Source organism: Cyprinus carpio, chromosome A18, assembly GCF_018340385.1.
Source record: "Cyprinus carpio isolate SPL01 chromosome A18, ASM1834038v1, whole genome shotgun sequence".
NCBI classification, from domain to species: Eukaryota; Metazoa; Chordata; class Actinopteri; order Cypriniformes; family Cyprinidae; genus Cyprinus; species Cyprinus carpio.
The window spans coordinates 28,163,691-28,187,777 of NC_056589.1; the positions used below are offsets into that span (position 1 = coordinate 28,163,691).

Consider the following 24,087-nt stretch of genomic DNA (forward strand, 5'->3'; position numbering starts at 1 on the left):
TGTTTCCTGAATAGCACCCAAGTGAACAGTTGCTTAAAGCAGTCAGGTACATAGACAGGAGTCATTTCAATGCATGCCTTAGCATCTTCTAGAAAGATTTCAGTTGCATTTAAAACAAAATAGCTGAAATGAGTCTGGGATTCTGATCTGAATGTGAGCTCAGTGATTCAGAATCTGGATCTGAACTGGACGGTCTGATTCAGTGACGTGACAGGATCTTGTTTGACAGCTCTGTCCTGGATTTCGTGCCATGCTTCTCTAATCAGTCATTCTTTCTTCTTCCCATAAGCCTACACAGGTTCAGCTCCCTCTGGTTTTCTTTGTGTTTTTTGATTTATGTATGTAACTGTCTTAAAAAAAATACTCCACAATCAATACTTTACCCCCTCCGGAAATTTCTGAGAGCCCTGAGAAACAATCACAAAATGCGGTGGAGGCTCCCCAAACAAACCTCTCATCACGGTGAGCGGCCCGCGGGGGTCCTGCCTACCTGCCGGGCCCCTGGCTGCCAGTCAGCACACATCACCTCCTCAATACATCAGTGTCTCCTTGCATTTGTGCTTCCCATCTCCCTTTCTCCCCCGTCTTGCTCGTGTCTCAAAAGTTGAGGAGTTTTCACAACTTATGAACTTTCCTCAGGTCAGACGCTCTCAGGTGTGTATAAATGCTGTCCCTGATTTCACACTGACACACACTGAGGAAAAAAATCTCAAATAGGCTTTCAGAAATAACACTGTGACTTAAAACCATTTCTCTGTCAGAAAGAGCCCACGCCATTTGTGCACCAGATATAAATGATTACTATACTATGCAACCACCCAGAACACCCTAGCAACCACCTAGCAACCACCCAGAACACCCTAGCTTTTGATTTTGTGTATTAGAAGATTTTTGATTTAGTCTAGTAGAAGGTGAACCATATAGAAAACAACCACCCAGAACACCCTAGCAACCACCTAGCAACCACCCATAACACCCTAGCAACCACCCAGAACACCCTAGCAACAACATAGCAACATGCTACCACCATCAACCAACCACAATAGTCTACTATGTTAGTAGTGAGTTTTACGTTTGGCAAAAACACTCCTTTCTGCCAGAAAATGTTAAAATGTAGTTGTACATGCAGTTGACAAAAATATCTCTGATCCCAAACTTTTAAACAGTAGTATATATATATATATAATTATTTTTTTTGCTTAAACTGAATCATGTTTTGTGCATCCTTACAATCCCGGACGGTCTGTCTGACGCTGGTCATCATGTTGTCCTGTTATCAAGCTGACAAGGGTCAAAGGTCGCCCGAAATGTGCCTGTCCGTCCTATTGAATCAGAACGCTGTGGCTGAGAGTCGTGACCTGTGAGGGACTCAGGTGTGTGTGACGGGCGTCTGCCGAGATCTTCAATCAGCATCCCTGAATGGATCTGATCACCATAGTTTGGACTTACATGTTACATTCAGCATCCTTCACTCGATTAGCAGCTAAAGATATAGAAATACATTAAATAATATTTGACTAATGTTATAATGCTGTTGGATTATTTTATGTACAAACAAAAAATGTTGCATGGAAGTTCTCCACTATTCTTGGTAAGTATAATTTGATTGCCACTTGCATCAAGCTCGTTCATCTGAGGAACACACACACACACACACACACACACACACACACACACACACACACTCACACACACACACACACACACACACACACACACACACACACACACACACACACACACACACACACACACACACACACACACACACACACACACACACACACACACAGTCTGCAGGCTACACTGTAGTATGATCCTGGAAGACACAAGTGAACTGTGACTCTAACCCTCTCCCCTGATGCCCAATGCTCAGTTCCCGCTGATATTACTACAGTGTGGCTAAACGAAAACAAAAAATGCTGAAGAGAACGTAGATATATCATTTTTTTGGTTTTCTTAGGCCTCCTCTCCACCTTGGAAGGTCCCAAAACACTTGTAGGATGAATAAACAGGTACAACCCCTTAAACACAACCCTTTAGATTCAAGATCAACAATATGTGATCCTCATTAGGGCGACTCAAAAGGTGTTTTGGATATTTTCATATGCAGGCCTGAGTGCATAGGTTCCTGCAGAAGAGTCTTTCTGTCCATGTCGATATTAATGACCAAACTCTTGTGGATGAATTTGGCATAGGTATAAAATAAACAATTGTCCTTTAGGTCTCAATATATGCAGCATTTCACACCCTCCTAGATACTGATTAACATATATTTAAATATATAAATATATATATTCATAAGTGAAAAAGGAGAATAACAAAGCAAAAGGAAAGAAATCTAGAGCTCTTAAGTTAACTCGGTAGTTCTTATCTTCTTTAAACCACAGTAATGTTTAGATATTTAAAACGATTAAAACAGTGCCGATACAGAGATGTTGAAAGAAAAGGTCAAACGCCACACAGAAGAAGATCGCTATTATTGAGTTAGTTAGGAGGGTGTGATTTAGCTTCACAAATTGGAAGGGAGTTTCGAATGGAGCGGTTCTAGTTCGGACGGGTGGCGGTCAGAGGCGCGGGGGAGAGAAAGTGCAGGTGACGTCCCTATAGAATGAGCCTGGCCTCGAGAGCCCGGAGAAGTCTGTATGGGGCCGGACATGTGCCCTGATACCGAGCTACAGGGTTTGGGGGTTAGCGTCGGGGACGAATACGGAGAGAGGCAGTAACCGGGCCCCCGAGGGGAAGACTGACCCGCTGTCTCTATAGGGTGGCAGCTGGACAGTATGTTCAAATCCTCATAGAAGCGGCCCAACAGAGAGTCTGTGCCGGAAGAGTGGTGACCCGGGAGTTGGCCGGGGCAGGAGGACTGTGGGAGAAGCAGGGAGGTGTGAGAGCCGGCAGCGCTGGAAGGGTCACTGTAGTGGAAAGTTCTCCCCGTGACGGGGCTCTGGAGGGTCGGACTTGGGGCCAGAGGGGTGTTGCACGGTGAGACGTTCGCTGAGCCGTACTGAGCGAGCGAGGCCAGTGCTGACCTTTCTAAAGGAAAGTAGGCGGATAAAGCGGGCGGGATCTGAGATGACGTGGAACTCTCGGGGGCTTGGGAACGGCTGGATGAAGGCGATCCGGGTGGAGGAGTGTGGAAGAGGTTCAACCCAGTGGAAGTCTTGCCCCCTCCGGTAGCAAACTGCTGCAGGGAGTCCGTTTGAGAAGGTTTTGGTGGGAGCTGGCCTTGCAACAACTGACTGGGGGCGTGACTGAACAAGCCCGTGGAACGAGGACTAGTATTGGATGAGGTTGTAGCTGGAAATCCACCAGCTGCCGACGCCCCTTTTTGGAGATGTCCTGATTGCGGAGGAGTGCCGGGGGCGACGGCTTGCTTTTGTCTTGGCTGCGAATGAAGCTGTGCGGTGCTAGAAGTCGAACAAGTGATGCTTCCGAATGGGAATAACGGAATTCCGGCTTGCTGACTGGAACCGGTGGCGCCTGACGAGTGCTGCCTCTGGAGGGATGCAAGAAGCGACGCATCGACTCCCGGACGAATCTTTGACGGGGAACCGGATGGAGAGTCACCAGCTGATCCGGGATCTCCTGAATTTGGTGCGAACGTCTGAAACCTCTTAAGCTGGCTGGGCGGCTCGTTTCTCGATCCGAGAATGGAAACCGGAGGTCGGAAGAGAGTGGCGGGGAGATGGGGATGGTGGGTTAGTGCAATAGCGACTGATGTGGTGGCGGCAGCAGCTTGTAGAGGCGCTTGGATCAGGGGAGCCCAGATGACGGGAGTAGGGGACGGAGGAGCAGGCGGCGACGGACTCTGCATCAGGTTGGCGCAGAGAGCCATGTCCCGGTCATGCTGCACGATCTGCTGGATGATCTCACTTTCCTGGTAGTTCAAAACCCCTGAATTCAAATCATGCTGGACCTTGTGCTGGAGAATAGAGTTCTTCTTCCCTAAGAGATGAAAGAAAAAGAAATCTGAATTGTAGTCAGCAGAAAACACCCCTTTCATAAATTTAAGAAACAACACTAAGAAAAAGTACTGTGGTATTACCATGTTTTGGACATGATAGCATGGTTTTGTTGTAATTCTATATTTCTGTTCCATTATTCTATGGTATATAAATATGGATATCGTTCATTACCATGGTATATATCAAAGTACTGTGGTATTACCATTGTTTAGACATGATGGCATTGTAATACCATGGTTAGCTGTTCTATTATTCTAAGGTATATGAATATGGTACTCATTTAGTACCGCAGTATATATCAAAGTACCATGGTATGACCTTTTACTGTACATTATAGCATGGTAATACCATGGTTTTGTTCTAACACTATATTATGTTCAATAATTCTATGGTATATGAATATGGTAATCATTCAGTACCATGGTATATATCAAATTACCATGGTATTACCCTGTTTTTTGTACATTTATAGCATGGTAATACCGTGGTTTTGTTGTACCAGTATATTTTGTTCTATAATTCATTGGTAAGTGAATATGGTAATCGTTCAGTACCATGGTACAGTATATATCAAAGTACCATGGTATTACCATGTTTTGGACATGATAGAATACTAATACAATTGTTTTGTTGTAACTATATTATATATTTCTATAGTATATGATTATGATAATTGGTTCAGTACCATGGGATATATCAAAGTATCATAGTGTACCAACTTTTATACTGAATTTTTTTCATAGCAATAGATCGTTAAAAGTAGATGACATATTGATGAGAAGAGATGATTTTTAGAATTTAGAACGCATTTTTAAATTAAAATGTCTTAATTTTAATTAAGAGCATTATAAATAACTATATTATTATATTTATTTATATTTACAATATATTAAAAGCACAATATACAGTATAATTCATCTTAATTAATATTATTCAGACTTATAGGTTTTATCTAACACTTCAGGTATGCAATACATATTGTCTACATATAAGGTTTGTGTCCGTTAGTACTAAGTCATTTGTTAGTATTTTAGCTGCATTGCACTCTTCCTTAAAACAGATCATGGCTCTTTTAATAATACCCACCAAAAATTTTATTATTCACCCTCAGGAGATGCCTTGAATATTAAATATCAAACGCAGCACTCTGTTCGATCTGTCTACTGTTTCATCAGTGCTTTGATTCATCTCACTCTCCACACTTCTTCTGTTAAACAGGTCTGCTGTCCAGGAGCCTGGGCTGGCCTCGGGACGGCTCCGAGTGCAATCAGAGACGGCGGGGCCGCTCGCGGTGAGGACACGGGCCGAATGGAAATAGCTCAGCCTAGCAGGGGCCAGATCGTTCCTGCAGGCTGACTGTCTTCACTACTGAGCCCCAGATAAGAAAGAGTACAAACACAGAGGGCAGACACGACCTCTACCTTACGCAGGACTGATATAAACAAGAGACCAAGAGCCTGGATGAGCAGAGGGCACTTTGCTATGTTTGGTAATGTCACGCTATCACTTACTTCTGTAATCACACTGGGGCCGGTACGGAGCCGAGCACGACACAAGAGACTTTTGATCTTCAGGCAATAAAATAATAGAAGAAACAAAGATCTCCTTTACAGAGTGCACTTGATGTAATTCACTCTCCAGCTGTACTAAACCGAATTTCTGAACTTTCTTGAGTGAATTTCACAAAAATATATCTGGGTCCTAAAGGGGGCTATATATGGTAGCCTAGCACTTTAGTTTAGGGACAAATTCTCACTATTAACTAGTTGCATATTACTATAGTACATTGGCTGTTTATTAGTATTTATTAAGCACATATAAATGGCTTATTCTGCATGATCATATTTTAGATTCCTTAATCCTACTACATACCTAAACTTTACTAACTATTAATAAGCAGCAAATTAGGAGTTTGTTGAGGCAAAAGACCACACACACACACACACACACACACACACACACACACACACACACACACACACACACACACACATACATACTTGCATTTTTGGTTTACAGGGATTTTCCATAGGCGTAATGTTTTTTTGTTTTTTTTTTACTGTACAAACTGTATTTCTATTGCCCTAGGGTTGGTATAACCCTACACCTAAACCTACCCCTCACAGAAAACTACTGGCAGTTTTTGAATTTCATAAAACACTGTTTTGGAATTTTTTTTAAGCGTTTTGTTTTACAGGGACACAGGAAGTGTCCTCATAAACCATGTTTATATTGTAGTAACCATGTCATTATACACATTTGTGTCCTCATAAACCATATATACCAGCACACACACACACACACACACACATTATACTGATAAAAAAATATGAATATATAAAAATACGACATATCAAAACAAGTTTTTAGTTTGAAGGTGAGTTCTTATATAATGTCCTTCCCAGAATGCCTTGAAGCAGACTGTCTGATTCTGTACAAATAATTCAATAATTCTTATTTTCTTCATAATAATCTGGTAACTCAAAAATTGGATTAGAGTTTAGGCCATTCTCTGATTGGAAGAGGGGAGATTAAGCAGTGCTACACTGCAGTTGACTCGTTAGAACCTCAATTCATTTCAATACAGATGCAGAATCTGTAATTAATTACCGATGTCTGTAAAACCGCTACAGGATGAGAGAACATACGTTCAGACCTCAATCACATCACAAACACATCCTCCAGAGCTGGTTTCTGAAGGGGGTTTATTGAGTTTCTCCAGTCTGTCTCTATAAGAATCCCTCTTGCAGACTCACATTGTGCGAATAGCTCTGCTATCAAATGATTCAGTCTGTAGTTTTACCGCGGCGAGTGGGCCGACGGAGCTGGATGTAGATGTTTACAGTGACAGACAAGAGTACGTTCCCTCCTACTGAGAAAATAAACACCGTGAACAGCAGCGAGACGTTCACGAGCCCAGACTGACTGACTGAATACAGCAGGAAACCCCAGACACTGACAGAGAAATTACACTCTAGACACAAGAGTGAGAGTTTAGTTTAGCTTCGGTTTTAACTGCTAGTATGGAGTAGTATGCAGTTCTAAACTCACCGATGCGGTCCAGCCGGTCCAGAGCAACGGTTTCAAACGCTCTCCTCATCATGGGATACTCCTCCAGGACATCGTTGAAGTTGTCCACAGACAGCGAGTACAGACGGCAGTACGTGTCGGCCCGGACGCTGGCCGTGCGTCTACCTCGAGTCAGCAGACAAATCTCTGAATGAGAGGAGATATAAACTCATCAGTGTTCACTTCTGCTACTGTGGTATGAATTAATCACAGTAATGAGATCAGAATCTCAAAACAAAACAACAAAAAGATCAGTTCAGATGCAAAATGAGAATTTGAAGGTAAAATCCATTTAAACTCTGTTTATACAGTTTTATAATTTAATATATTATATTTTTTGTTTTTTATATAATTTTTTTGTTTTAATTTTAATACATTGCATTTATAAAAATGTCATCCTGGCAGAGTATTTATTTTTTTTGGTTAGAAATGCAAATGATAATAAATAATACATTATTATAAATGCATTTAATATAATCATTTTTATTTGCATTTATTATTATACTAAACTGCATTTATAAAATGCATTTATAAGCATTTCATATTGGCAGAGTTGTAAGAATACATTTTCTCTTTAAGTTATTAATGTAAATTTTAATAAATAATAAATTATTAAGAATGCATTTGGTCACATTTTATTTTGGGGACCAATTCCCACAATTAATTAACTATTAACTACAACTTTTGCCACAATAAACTCCTAATTTGCTGCTTATAAGGCATTAATATTTGCTTTATAAGTACAGCCAATATGATAGTAATATGCGTGCTAGTTAATAGTGAGAATTGGTCATTAAATTTGATTGTTATGTTGGTTTTATTATGAAAATGGTTTTTTTTTTTTTGATTTTGTGTTTATTGTATATTTAGTTTTGTGTATGTAAACACATATATCTATTAACACAAACCATACTCTCAGCTCATCACACACACATACACACACACACACACACACACACACACACACACACACACACACACACACACACACACACACACACGGTTCCTGCATTAAAGCTGCATGACACCACTGACAACTGCATCAAATCCTGAGCTTCCAAAACACCAGTTTAGCATGAACACGGTGAACACGTGTGTATAAAACAGAAAACACACACTTCCGATCACATTCTCTCTCCAAACAAATCCAGAGCTGATTGACTTTCTATCAAGGAAAACACAAAACAACTATCCTTCCCCCTTTTTTGGATTAAAACTGTCCTGTAATCCACAGCTGAAGCACTGAATGCCACTCAGAGTTTAGAGCACTGGCAGACCTCATATGTCACGGCGGATCAGCAGAATTACGCCCCATTTATTGGGGTACGGAGCTGGCAACACCACCCTCTGCTGCCCTCCGGAGAAGAGCATAATCTCTGTTCGCTCTCTGGCTGCTAAACACCCACTACCCACAATCCCCTCTGCTTCTTAAGTGCCAAGCATCAATATAAGGGACGGGGGAAGAAATCAATCTACAGACGCCTTGCGATTCCTTTCAGGGTCAATTCTGGCTCGACCCACAGAAAGTCAATATTAGAATTGTAGATTTATTACAAATATTATTACTAGTTTTATTACTAATTACTATTACTAAATTTATTACTAGTGCTGTCAATCAATTGAAACAATTAACTAATTAATCACAGATTTTTTTTGGTATGACTAGCCATTCAACATTACAGAATAGTTATAATTGAGAGCTTCACAAAATCTTCACATAAAATAATAAATGTCATATTTAGCTACCTGTGCCCTTCAGCAAGTAGGAAATATACAAAAACTGAATAAAGTTTTCAAACGCTAAATTCTAGATGAAATATAGACGAATCCTTAAAGCTCTTTTTCGTTTGTTGTTTGATGAACAGCATCACAGCAGCTGGTTATGAGGTTATTTTGGCTGCTTTAAGAGCTGCTGCTGCTGCTGCTGAACATGACGGGATCTGACACACATCATAGTTTCTCATAACTCTTTACCTTTTCTGACTGACTTCAGCTCTTAAACTCTCTGTAATGAGCCGAGGAGTTGATTCAGGTGTGTTAGATGAGCGTCTATATAAACGCAATTCTTGTAAAGAAAAAAACAGACAGAAACAGCAGTTGTGAGGGGTGGCCAACCCTAGCTCTGCCCCTGCATTTATTGTGTTAAACTGAAAAAATTAATCGCATGTGTTAACGTGCTAATTTTGACAGCACTACTAATAATTCAAAGCACATGCAGAAGCACCGTACAAAACATCGAGAATCACTTAGTGATTGTGACTCCTTGAATCCGAATCAAATCGTAACCAGCATGAGTTTCTTTCTTCTGTTGAAGACAAAAGAAGATATTTTGAAGAATGTTGCAAATCAAACAGTTGCCGGTAGCCATTTACTTCTCTAGTATGTGGAAAAATGGAATTTAGAAATTTTAATTTTTGGCTGAACTGTCCCTTTAACTGTACTGTACGACCGTGTTTATTAAATATTAAGTGGAACTGTTCTGGAACATTGCTTGTGTATATTTAATTACAATCTAAACATCACAAACACTTCTAAGTAAGGAACATATTGAACATAATCTCAAAATTGCAAAACATTGGTTGATTAATAGAGCAACTCACATCTTGTATACCCTAATATAAACATGCTATTCCGTGAACTTCAAAAAATACCATGAAACAAACAAACAAACAACAACAGCATGTTACCATGGCAGTATAGATATAATGCTTTAATTATTTTTGCTGCAATTCAACAACAAAAAAGGGTTTAAATATTAAGACTTTAAACTGTAATGCTATTTCTAATGTCCTGTCATTTCTGCATAATTCCACGGGTTTTAATGGACAGGAACATTAGGACTTAAAAACGAACAAATAAGCCAGAATAAATACACCAAGTGAGCCAGAAACACACACACACACACACACACACACACACACACACACACACACACACACACACACACACACACACACACACACACACACACACACAAATAAATCAGTCAACCTGTGCGACACTCTCCCTGTAAAGAGCTGTCAACGTGTCAGTGTGTAATGAGAGTCAGAGAGCTCGAGTCGTGAGAGGATTAGAAGCACAGCAGCCTCACACACCAGCCATTGGCAAACAACGCAGCCAGAACCACACACACACACACACACACACACACACACACACACACACACACACACACACACACACACACACACACACATGTGATCCTGTCTCAGATCAGATTTAGTCTGGAGAGAGTGACACAAGATGACAACACTGATGAGACACCGTGTTCGATTTTCCTCCTCCTCTGACAGAAACAGGCTGAGATTACTCGGATCTGAGGGATTTTCCCAAAGAAATCCTTCCAGATCAGAATGAATCAAACACTTCCGATCATGACATTTAACTAAGAATGACCTACACACACACACACACACACACACACACACACGGCACACTCCTGCAACGCTTTGAGATTGAGCTGCAGATTGAAGCTTTATCCAAAGAGGCAGACAGCACATGTATTACAGTGACAGTCCACCTGCAGCATGTGTGTGTGTGTGTGTGTGTGTGTGTGTGTGTGTGTGTGTGTGTGTGTGTGTGTGTGAGAGAGAGAGAATAGTGTGTGTGTGTGTGTGAGAGAGAGAGAATACACATTTCATTTTTTTCTTTTTTTCTGTTGTGTTTGCACATTTTGAAGCCTTGATGACTAAACCCATTTAGAGACCAGAATATCACAGACTTGATGATGCAGGACTCTTTTGACTTAAAACAGAAAGAGACCACCTAGCAACCACCCACAACATCCTAGAAACCACCTAGCAACTATCCAGAACACCCTAGCAACCACTCAGAACAACCTAGAAACTACCCACCAACATTCCAGAACACCCTAGCAACCACTCAGAACAACCTAGAAACTACCCACCAACATTCCAGAACACCCTAGCAACCACTCAGAACAACCTAGAAACTACCCACCAACATTCCAGAACACCCTAGCAACTCTTTGGAACAGTCAGAACACCCTAGCAACCAGTCAGAAGAGCCTAGAAACCACTTACCATCTAGAACACCCTAGCAACCACTCAGAACACCCTATAAACCACCTAGCAACAACACACGCCATAGAAACCATTTGGCCACTATCCAGAACACCCTAGCAACTACTCAGAAGACACTAGAAAACACCTAGAAACCATACAGAACACCACAGAAACCATCAAGCAACCAGAACACCCTAACAACCACCTAGCAACCACTTGGAACACCCTAGAAACCACCTAGCAACCACTCGGAAAACCCTAGAAACCACCTAGCAACCACATACACTATATAAACCATCTAGCAACCATCGAGAACACCCTAGCAACTACTCAGAACACTCTAGAAAACACCTAGCAACCACGCAGTACACCACAGAAATCATCTAGCAACCAGAACACCATAGCAACTACTCAGAATACCCTAGAAAACACCTAGCAACCATGCAGAACACCACAGAAACCATCAAGCAACCAGAACACCCTAACAACCACTCAGAACACCCTTGAAATTACCTAGCAACCACTTGGAACACCCTAGAAACCACCTAGCAACCACTCTGAAAACCCTAGAAACCACCTAGCAACCACATACACTATATAAACCATCTAGCAACCATCGAGAACACCCTAGCAACTACTCAGAACACTCTAGAAAACACCTAGCAACCACGCAGTACACCACAGAAATCATCTAGCAACCAGAACACCCTAGCAACTACTCAGAATACCCTAGAAAACACCTAGCAACCACCAGAAAACATCTAGCAACTAGAACACCTTGGAAACCACTCAGAACACCCTAGAAACCACCTAGCATCCACATACACCCAAGAAACCATCTAGAAACCATCCCGAACACACCAGCAACTGCTCAGAACACCCTAGAAACCACCTAGCATCCACATACACCCAAGAAACCATCTAGAAACCATCCTGAACACACCAGCAACTGCTCAGAACACCCTAGAAAACACCTAGCAACCACACAGGACACCCTAGAAACCGCCTAGCATCCACATACACCCAAGAAACCATCTAGAAACCATCCTGAACACCCTAGCAACTGCTCAGAACACCCTAGAAAACACCTAGCAACCACACAGGACACCCTAGAAACCGCCTAGCATCCACATACACCCAAGAAACCATCTAGAAACCATCCTGAACACGCTAGCAACTGCTCAGAACACCCTAGAAAACACCTAGCAACCACACAGAACACCCTAGAAACCACCTAGCAACCACATTCACCATATAAAACATCTAGCAACATCCAGAACACCCTAGCAACCACTCGGAACACCACAGAAACCATCTAGCAACCAGAACATCCTAGCAACCACTCAGAATACCCTAGAAACCACCTAGCAACCACACACACCATAGCAACCGTATAGCAACACCCCAGCATTGACGCCAGGACAGTAAAATCTCACATCCTCCTGAAGAGCCGTTGAATTAATTTCACGAGCGAATAACTCGGGTTAAAAAAACAAATTCTCCACGGCTTTCCGTTCCTTTCCCAGCATGCACTGGTGCTAGGACATGAAGACTGGAGATGGTCAGGAGCGTGTATGTGAAATGCAGATTAACGCTGGCGTTGTGGTAGAGACGGTTTGTGTGTTATCTTTCCATTACTTCCAGCAGGGTTCCTGTGGGACGAGGTCAGAGGTCAGGAGGCACACGCTAGCTGTAATTAGCAATAATCGGCGGGTCACCTGCGGCTAAATGCCTCATTACTTAAACAGAAACCACTCAATGAAATTTAGCAAATGAAAGAGCATCGAGAGTTGCAGTCCTGACCTTTGACCTCGCCTAACGCTCTTTTCACATTGCTTGGTTAATGCGCTGTAAACTAACATGAACAATGAATAATTGTATTGTAATTTAACTCTTTGAAAGTCATGTATTTGTTTCTACAAAGGCACTATTCTAATTCATTTAACCTCATTTACTCGAAGCACAATCTCTTTCTAAAAAATAAACACTGTCAAAGCCATCAGTGCAGTTGGAACATAAAAAAGCTTTTGTTTTGTTTAATCCATCATTATGAATATTAAAGCTGGACAAATGTCTGAGCTCCACTGTGTGTGTGAGTGCTTGAGTGCATGATCCACTTTTGTATTTGTACGTTTGGGATTCTTTTGTACCTCCAAAGTAGGACCCGTCTGACAGCTTGGTCTCGTTGTTTCCTTTGGTGAGGACGCTCACCACGCCGTGCTGGATGAAGTACATCTTCTTTCCGATGGTTCCTTCCCGTATGATGTAATCTCCAGGTTGGAAGACCTCAAAGCGAAGTTTGGTGAGCGTCGACGTCACAAAACTCGGATCCGCGTTGGCGAACAGCGGCATAGACGCCACCAGCTTCCGACAGTTGAAGTTTATGATCTCCTGTGGAGGGAAAAGCAAGACGAATGAAAATGCACCTACTGCATGAATACAGAATGGTAACACACATTACCCAGCATGCATCTGCGTGTCCTCACCTCTCTCAGCGGCTCACTCAGTTCTCCCAGAATGCTCTCTTCATCAAACATCTTCCCCTGGTATCTGTGCTCGTAGTAATCGTGGATCCGCTGTCTCATGTCTGCTGGAAGCTTATGGAAGGACATGTACTGCTCCACCTGCTTGTACTGGACACACACACACACACACACACACACACACACACACACACAGTTATTATTGTGAATTGTGAAGAGGGCTGTCAGTTTTTAACATGTTAAACAGAAACATGTAAAACACGATTTCTTGCTGATGTATCACAGTGATTTTAAAGCATATTTAATTCGTTTTTGTTTTTTTCTAGACAGTAGTACTAACTGACTAGTTTTTGTTTAATTAATTTATGCATACATAATACCAATACATATTATATTTTATTATATTATATTAAAAAAAACAAATGTTTTATTTAAAATGCTTTATATATTATATATAGTATAATAATTATAATTTTATACTTTTTATGCATATTATTTTTTTTATCATTTTTTCTAACTGACTAGTTTATGTTAAATTCATTTATGCATAAATAATACCAATACATATCGTAGCATATCAAATCATATCATATCATATCATATCATATCATATCATATCATATCATATCATAAAAATAAAGAAATGTTTAATTTAAAATGTTTTATATTATATATTTTATATATTATATTTTTTATCATTTCAGATATTATTTTGACTTGTGGATTATGTGTAAACATTTGTTATGTTAAATGTTGCTTTTTAAATGATTTATTATGATTCATTAAATTATTTATTAAATGTAATTATTTTATTACATTTAACTACATTTAAAAACATGCATTAATGCGTTAAAACATTTTAAAACTTAAAAATGACTATTTATTTCTCATTTTGAAAGTATATTATATTATATTATTCTATAAATTCAGATGATATTTTGACTATACAGTTTGTAAACTTCTGTTATTTAAAATTGCTTATTCAGGGCAGAACTAAATAATACATGCATTTTATTTAATTCCTTTTATTGTGTTTACATGATTAAAATTTTTGCACATACAAGGTATATGTAAAAGCTGAAAGGTAAAATTATTAATATAATTATTAATAAATTATTATGATTCATTAAATTATTATTTTACTATATTTTAAAACTTGCTTTCATAAGTAAACTATTAAATATGCATATTTATTTGTCAATTTGAAAGTTTAAAGCATATATTTACACTTAGATTTTTTTTTTTTTTTTTGCATCAAAAAGCATTAAAGTTACTACAATCTGAAAACCCTGCCACTGAGTGTGTGTGAGACACAGTGAGAGAGGTACACGTGTGTGTGTGTGTGTGTGTGTGTGTGTGTGTGTGTGTGTGTGTGTGTGTGTGTGTGTTCTGTATGTCGTCAGGATGGTTCTGACAGGACGGAGCAGAAGATCAAAGGTTTCTAGAATACAGAGCAACAGTGCTGAGATCTTTACTGACCTACACACACACACACACACACACACACACACACACACACACACACACACACACACACACACACACACACACACACACACACACACACTCCTGCTGAATTACAATTAGCAACTCACACACACGTTATGCATCAGTTTAACATGCACAGCTAAAATCCAACACAGAAAGCACACGAGGATACATCACATTTCTATTCTGTTCTCATTTGTTGAGCTCTATTTGTGATGTAATGAATGTGTTGTGATGTATTGTGCTGATTCTGTAGAAGATGAGTTTTCAAACTTTATTACACTCAGTCAGCTGCTGCCATAAAACACAGCAGACGCTAATATCCTCCGAATGACACTATAAAGACAGAGAGAGACAGAGAAATGAGTCTAATGAGACGGTGAGCATCGGCCCCATGATGGTGCCTGCGGTGCTGCCTGAGAGAAAACACACACACACACACACACACACACACACACACACACACACACACACACACACACTCAACAGAGATACTTGTTTGCTGTTGTAGAGTTTAAAGCTGATTACAATGACTACAGACTTGAAGCGATAACGCAACAAGTGATACAAACTCAACAAACCATCACATTGGTTCTATTTATTCAGCCTCATCTTGAGTAGCTCCGCCCACAGTTACATCTCATTGGTCCAAAATGCTGCTCCCCATAACTGTATGTTACACATCATCTTTTCTGATTGGCTGATGTGTCACTGAAAACTGAACACGTTTGTGTAACTCTAAGACAACATCTAGAAGAAAACGCTTTAGAAGTTTCCTTTTTTAGATTTTGCATTTATTCTTTCAGCCAAAACTGACTTACAATAGGAGGAAAAAAATAATAAACTAGATTTAAAACTTAAAAACAAGCATTAAAATAAGCTAAAACCTTATTAATTCACCTCCTCAACACTCAATTCACCTCTTTTTGTCTTTGAAGAACCAGGATTCATATGATCTTAGAAAACCTGGATATATACCATAGGGTTATTATTAGGGATTTTAACTAAAACTAAAACCATAAAAAAAAAAAAAATGCAATGAAACCTATATAGACACATAAAAAAATTAATAATAATGACAAATTATAAAAACATAAATCTTTACACAAAAAAAAAAAAAAACTAAAAAAAACTGAGAAAATAAAAATAAAAATATTTCAAACTATTAATAAAAATTATAATAGTATCTCATTGATACTAAAATAACACTGTTATGAGAAAGTGTGATTTCCAGACCTGGAAAAGTCATGTGAATTAATAGGATATTAAAATGCTATGGGAATTTTTGTAATGTTTTCTAGTAATATCAAGCTTATCCTTATCTACTAAATCAAAGAGGGGTCCTTTGAATATTGTTGTGGATCACTAAAGACGTTCAGCAGCTACAGAATGACAGATGTGCTCACCATGAACACTTGTTGTACATTTACTTTTATGAATCCAAAGCGACTTACATGCACTGAACTCATCCGTTTTTATCAGTTCATGCATTCCATGAGCTGCTGTTTGAGCTACAGGAAAGTACAGAAACGATTCTTCATTTTTGTTTTTACTGAAATGAATCCCTACATATGTGTTCGGAGCAACATGAGGTCGAGTAAACTCTCACTGCTTTCATCCTGCAGCAGAAACTCACTGATTCTGTAGGTCTGCACCCTTCATACTCAATGAAGAGCTCTCGCTCGCCTCCTGAATGAAAAACACCAACCTTCCCCTGTTCAGGTGCGCATCCCAATGAAGCTGTTCCATCGACTGTGACGGCTCACCTACAAACCACACACACACGCTGACCTCGGCAAGTGTGTGCTGACTTTTAATCAGGCTCTGCCCAGGGATCATATTCAGCACACACACACACACACACACACACACACACACACACACACACACACACACACACACACACACACACACACACACACACACACACATAACATTAGGGCTGCACCATCTGAGGAAAGAAATCAACCTTTTCTATTAAAAACTACGAGCTCCAGGCGTGCTGTTCTTGTTTTGTAGGGCTGCACAATTTGGACAAAAATTGTGATTGTATATCAATAATACTATATAATAGTAATAATAATGTATTATCATTTTATTGTGATTTTTATTATTGAGAAATAAAAATATTAAACAATGTAAGAAATATTACTATTGTAAAATAAAAAAAGAGTATTAAAGAAAAATAATATAATATTTTATTTTGCACAGTTGAACAAATTAGGCAAAATTTTTGATTATATATCAGTATGACTATAATAATAATGATACTAATAATAATATTAAACAGATTTATATTAAACAATTTGTTATATTTCACTGTAAAATAAAAAATATTTAAAGAGTATTTAAAGAAAAATATTAATAATATTAATTTTGGAGGGTTGGCAAAAATTATAAGATTATGTAATAATAATAATAATAATAATAATAATAATAATAATAAATAAAAATAATAATAATAAATTTTACTATTGTAATATTTTGATTATTAAAAATAAATAAGAAAATATAAGAAAATAATAATATAAAAATGTTTAACAAAATAAGAAATATTAGTATTGTAATGTTTCATTGTAAAATAAAATAGTATTAGTAGTAGTAGTAGCAGTAATAATGATAATAATAATAATAATAATAATAATGATAATGATGATAATAATAATAATAATAATAATATTAAAAAAAAACAAAATAAGAATAATGTTACTACTGTAATATTTGTATGTAAAATAAAAAAATCTAATATTTAGGTGAAATTGTAGTACAAGTCGTAGTAAATTATAATAATAATAATAATAATAATAATAATAATAATAATAATACTATCAAAATATGAAACTAAATAAGAAATATTGCATACATTGACAAATCATTCATATTAAGTCCACAAATGTGCTGAGAGACAAATAAGATAAATTATTATTTTATCCCCCGATAAAATAATTTTGATGCTGTGTTCATAAACAGGCCCCCCCAGCATCCTCCAGCGGTCTCCATGGCTACATGGTTACCGTGTGAACGGGATGAAGGGGAATTGATGAATTTGCATGACAGGCTGTGACTGGTCTCTACAGAGTCCATCGTGCATGAAAGATCTGCGTCTCTCTTCAAAAGACTCGTCTGTTTCAGGTAAGCTGCCGCTGAACGCTCCGTCTGCTGTGGTTTCCAGAGGTAAGAGGATAAAAAGTAGTTCCCACACACAAATCTTCCTCGCTAGAGCTTTTTATTTATCCATTTTTGTCCCAAACGAGCTGTTTTTGCAACTTAATTTCAATAAATGGTCTGGAAACACAGTGTATCAAACCCTTATTTAAACAGAGCACATCATGTTTTTCATTATTATGAGCTATTTAAAATGCAGAATAAAGCCGTGGGCTGGACGCAGGATTCACAAAGGTCTCAAAAGGTTGCTGGGCTTAATTTAGGTCGCAGAGAGATGCAGAAACCTGAACATTGGATAAAGCCAGGTTAGAAATTCTTGTTTGATTTCGTCGGGGGTTTTGGATTTCTTTTTTTATCACTTCATAAATCAGAAAATGACATTTTCACTCCAATTTAAAGATTGAAATGTTGTAGAAAATCTTTAAACATATATATCATAATTGAAATCTACAGATGCAAACAGATAAAATGCAATAAAATAAACACTTCAAAGTGTATTTTGGATGTTTTCTTTCTATCACTCTGAAACAACACATCAGGAAAAGCCAAATAGACCAAAATCGACCAGTGTGTGAAAAAAGTGCATGTTTTTGCCCGTAGTGTCTTGTCTTAAAGCTGCAGTCCATAACTTTTTTTTTTGCTTAAAAATGATCCAAAATAATTTTTTGAGCAAGTACATAACCAATCTGTGTTCAAAACAATCTCCTTACTTCATCCTGATTCACAACGGTAAGCTTGTTATAATGTTTTATAATTTGAGTGGTACTGGTAGGTTTATGTGGGAAACTATTAAAAAGATTTTTATATATATATATATATTTTTTTTTTTTTTAATATAATTTTTTATATTTTTTATTTATTATTTTTTAATCTATTTTTTATATTTTATATTAACATTTCATATAATTTTATTACTTGTACTTAATTTGTATATATATATTTATATTTATATTTTTATATCTTATTATATTTAATTTGTATATATTTTTTTATATTTATATATGTTTTTTTTATTTTGATATTTCCATTTTTATTTTATTTTATTTTATTTTATTTTATTTTATTTTATTTTATTTTATTTTATTTTATTTTATTTTATTTTATTTTATTTTATTTTATTTTATTTTATTTTATGAAAATTTGTTTTATGGTTTTAGTTTTGTTTTAGTTAATGATAACCCAGTACAAACACCTTTGAAGAAGCGCTGCATCTGCCACAGACCTATTCCTAATGATGTCATCACCACAACTGCAAGCGATGAAGATCCTCTTGAAGTTCTTCCCAAAGAGCCCACACATGGCTTACCATGAAAGCGTGTGAGTGCGGTAAAGCAGCAGCAGCAGGGGTCTTCGGAGAGCGGAGGGAGTGATTTCAGAGGAGGAAAGCCGAGTTCGGCAGCAGAATAAACGAGATTAATGGCATGGGGTTGACTGGGGATAAAATAAACTCTGAAAGCTGCCAGGGCTGGTCGCATGTTTGAGGACCAGCATCTCTGCTTCCTTCTGTTACAGGAAGTTGTGAAAGGGCTTTTCTTGTGCTGAACCTGAGAGAGACTTTCTCTCACACGCAGACTTGAGTTTGACTTGACATGAGCATCAGAACATCAACTTTAAAGTTTCCATTTATCAGCCCCCAAGGAAATGCACGTAATTGACAAGTGTTAATTAAAGATTCAGAGTGAATGATGGACAGGGATGCTCACGCCGTTTGGGGTCGACATGTCAAAACACGCTGCTTATGAACGCGCACACACACACACACACACACACACACACACCAGAGCTCTTTAATGGGAATTTCATCAAACCGGACAAAAGAAAGTGCAAAAGCCTGAAAATCTGGGATTCAAACCTGAAAAAGTGAAAAGCAACATTAGCATGTAGATGAAGACAAGATTCTTTATCTGAAAACACGCTGGAGAACATGAGCGTCAGGTTTCGTTTATAGAGCTCCAGTAGTCAGTCAGGCACAGGAGACCTCTTTAAGTTTATGTAAATGATTCAATTCAACTTTTCACTCAGATCATTCAGACAGTTTCACGGCTGTTTCACACGGTAATGACGAGCTCTCGGATCATTTTCAATGAGCGGCGGATCGGAGGCGGCACGGAAAGTGGCACCGCTTGCCAAATTCATGCACAAAATTCATTGCAACTTTATCATAACTGCTAGCAGCACATACACCGCACAAGATAAAAAGATTTTATGCTAAATATATAATTATGCATTGGAAAACAAAACAAACAAACAAAAAAACAAATTACTTACTTTAAGTTACTTTATAACTATTAGGATGTCAAATTAAGCTCAGACACATAATGTGATGTTTACCTTCAATGATCCGTTAGAAGCCTTTAAGTTCATAAGCAGAATGTGTGTTGAAACAGTCATAACTGTATAGCAACATACTAACAACCGCTCAGAACACTCTAGCAACACCACAGCAACATACTAACACATCCAAAACAACCTAGCAACACCATAGCAACATACTAACAACTGCTCAGAACACTCTAGCAACACACTAACACATCCAAAACACCCTAGCAACACCATAGCAACATACTAACAACCGCTCAGAGCACTCTAGCAACACCATAGCAACATACTAACACATCCAAAACAACCTAGCAACACCATAGCAACATACTAACAACTGCTCAGAACACTCTAGCAACACACTAACACATCCAAAAACACCCTAGCAACACCATAGCAACATACCAACAACCGCTCAGAGCAGTCTAGCAACACCATAGCAACATACTAACACATCCAAAACAACCTAGCAACACCATAGCAACATACTAACAACTGCTCAGAACACTCTAGCAACACACTAACACATCCAAAACACCCTAGCAACACCATAGCAACATACCAACAATCGCTCAGAGCACTCTAGCAACACCACAGCAACATACTAACACATCCAAAACAACCTAGCAACACCATAGCAACATACTAACAACCGCTCAGAGCACTCTAGCAACACCATAGCAACATACTAACACATCCAAAACAACCTAGCAAACACCATAGCAACATACTAACAACTGCTCAGAACACTCTAGCAACACACTAAACACATCCAAAACACCCTAGCAAACACCATAGCAACATACCAACACACCGCTCAGAGCACTCTAGCAACACCATAGCAACATACTAACACATCCAAAACAACCTAGCAACACCATAGCAACATACTAACAACTGCTCAGAACACCTCTAGCAACACACTAACACATCCAAAACACCCTAGCAACACCATAGCAAAAACATACCAACAATCGCTCAGAGCACTCTAGCAAACACCACAGCAACATACTAACAACATCCAAAACAACCTAGCAACACCATAGCAACATACCCAACAACCGCTCAGAGCACTCTAGCAACACCATAGCAACATACTAACACATCCAAAACACCTAGCAACACCATAGCAACATACTAACAACTGCTCAGAACACTCTAGCAACACACTAACACATCCAAAACACCCTAGCAACACCATAGCAACATACTAACAACCGCTCAGAGCACTCTAGCAACACCATAGCAACATACTAACAACCGCTCAGAACACTCTAGCAACACCATAGCAACATACTAACAACCGCTCAGAACACTCTAGCAACACCATAGCAACATACTAACAACCACTCAGAACACTCTAGCAACACCATAGCAACATACTAACAACCGCTCAGAACACTCTAGCAACACCATAGCAACATACTAACAACACTCAGAATACTCCAGCAACACCACAGAAACATACACATCCAAAACAACCTAGCAACATCATAGCAACATACTAACAACCGCTCAGAACACTCTAGCAACACCATAGCAACATACTAACAACACTCAGAATACTCCAGCAACACCACAGCAACATACACATCCAAAACAACCTAGCAACATCATAGCAACATACTAACAACAGCTCAGAATAATCTAGCAACACCACAGCAACATACTAACACATCCAAGACACCCTAGCAACACCCTAGCAACATACTAACAACCGCCCAGAGCACTCTAGCAACACCACAGCAACATACAAACACATCAAAAACACCATAGCAACACCATAGCAACATACTAACAACTGTTCTGAACACCCTAGCAACACCATAGCAACATACTAACAATTTCATAAAACATATAAACTTGGCTATATATTGCATTTTAATAACTTTTTAATTCTGTTATATAAATTATGGTGTTTTTAGTTTAATATTGTCATCCTCAATGTTTTGTGGGAGATAATTGCTAACAGGTTTTTTTTTTTAACTCACATTATAATCTAAAAAAAAAAAAAAACATCTATTTTTTTGCCCAAATTGTAAGTAGCTTGGAGTGTAGCTGATTACTTTTTCAAACAGGTAACTTGACTTAAAAAAATGGGTAGTTTCAGGAGAGTTTGGAAGTATTTTCTCCAACACTGCTCTCTATTATAAGGCTTTACCGTCTCTTTCTCTCCCACGCCATCTGAAGGTGAAAAGTCTCTGATTTGAGATGATAACGTGTGAAGCGTTTGCTAATCTTGCCTCTACAAGACGAGAGAGTGTGTGTGTGTAATATATTTTAGGCGATATAGTTGTTTTTTCTTTTTATTTTGAGATTTTATAAAACATGTCATGACTGCTCCGTAATGCTCTTACAGCGGCTTGGTGAACAGGATTACTCCACATATCCAAACACTTCCTTACGTGACGCCTTTAGAGCGTGTAATTCTCTTCTCGCCACATACGGACGGAGACAGACGGTGCAATGATTCCAGCGGCGAAACCGAACAGTGGTTTTCTGGCCTCACACATCGTGCAGAAACACATGCTGAAGTGAAGGAGGGTGCGAGTGAGTCTCTGTATTCAGATGTGAATGTAAGAGGTTTGAGAGGTGTGTGGTGATGCACACTTATTTATTCAGTAAGATTATACAAAACAATAGAATTATGGCCATATAAATTAAATAAAATACTGATCCCAGTTTAATTATTTCCCCCAGTTGCAAAGATAAAATATTGTGAATTGCATGCATTAAACAATGCACTTTCTGTACTTGTTTTGCACTACTTTAGTTAAGTTTAGGCCTACATGTGTTCATTTAATTAACTAGCTGTTCAATCTAAATTGTTTTTGTTGTTGTTTTTTTTTTTTTTTTGTGGGGAAGGAGGATGTTTCATGCTTTTTATTATTTAAATGCAAGTGCAAACATATCGAGATATATATCTAATATCGTAAAAATATTGACAATATCGAGATATAATTTTTTTTGGATATATCGCCCAGCCCTAATGGCCAAAAACAATTTATTTATTAACATAATTTTTATTTTTGGGTGAACTATTCCTTTAAGTCAGGTTTTCCAAACTGGGGTTCAAAGGTTGATGAAAAGATAATAAATAATAATAATAAAAAAGTTTAAAATTAAAATGACAAATGCAATAAAAATAAACATAATAAAAATAAAACACTTTATTTAAAAAGATTTTATTATATATATTATAATATATATATATATATATATATATATATATATATAATATATATATATAATATAAAGATATTTTATTTGTTTACCCGCACATTTGCATGACTATTAACCAACATCAGAGGACCACTTACATGCAAATATTTTGTTAAATTATTGAAATATTAATTGAAGTATTTTAGGTTAATTTTAGGGTTCGGCTAGCAAAATAAAAACTTGGGAATTCCTGCTTTAAGAGAAAGTATTTTACCACACATTACAGACTTTAAAATCCACCAGAAATACAGTATAGCCTTCACCTTTGCCATACTACTTTCAACATACTACGATTAGGGACAATATAATCCTAATCTCACACAGTATGTGAATGGGCCCATGGCTCAT

The 24,087-nt window shown here is 38.0% G+C and overlaps 1 protein-coding gene across 1 annotated transcript in view; it reads right to left on the reverse strand.

The window, feature by feature from the left end:
- Nucleotides 1-934: 934 nt before the first annotated feature.
- Nucleotides 935-24,087, reverse strand: part of LOC109110424 (potassium/sodium hyperpolarization-activated cyclic nucleotide-gated channel 3-like) — a 71,673-nt gene continuing 48,520 nt past the window's right edge. The window contains 4 exon segments of the mRNA XM_042775730.1: nucleotides 935-3,948; nucleotides 7,020-7,184; nucleotides 13,213-13,453; nucleotides 13,549-13,695. Of these exon segments, the coding sequence (XP_042631664.1) occupies nucleotides 2,513-3,948; nucleotides 7,020-7,184; nucleotides 13,213-13,453; nucleotides 13,549-13,695 (1,989 nt within the window). The 3' untranslated portion in view covers nucleotides 935-2,512.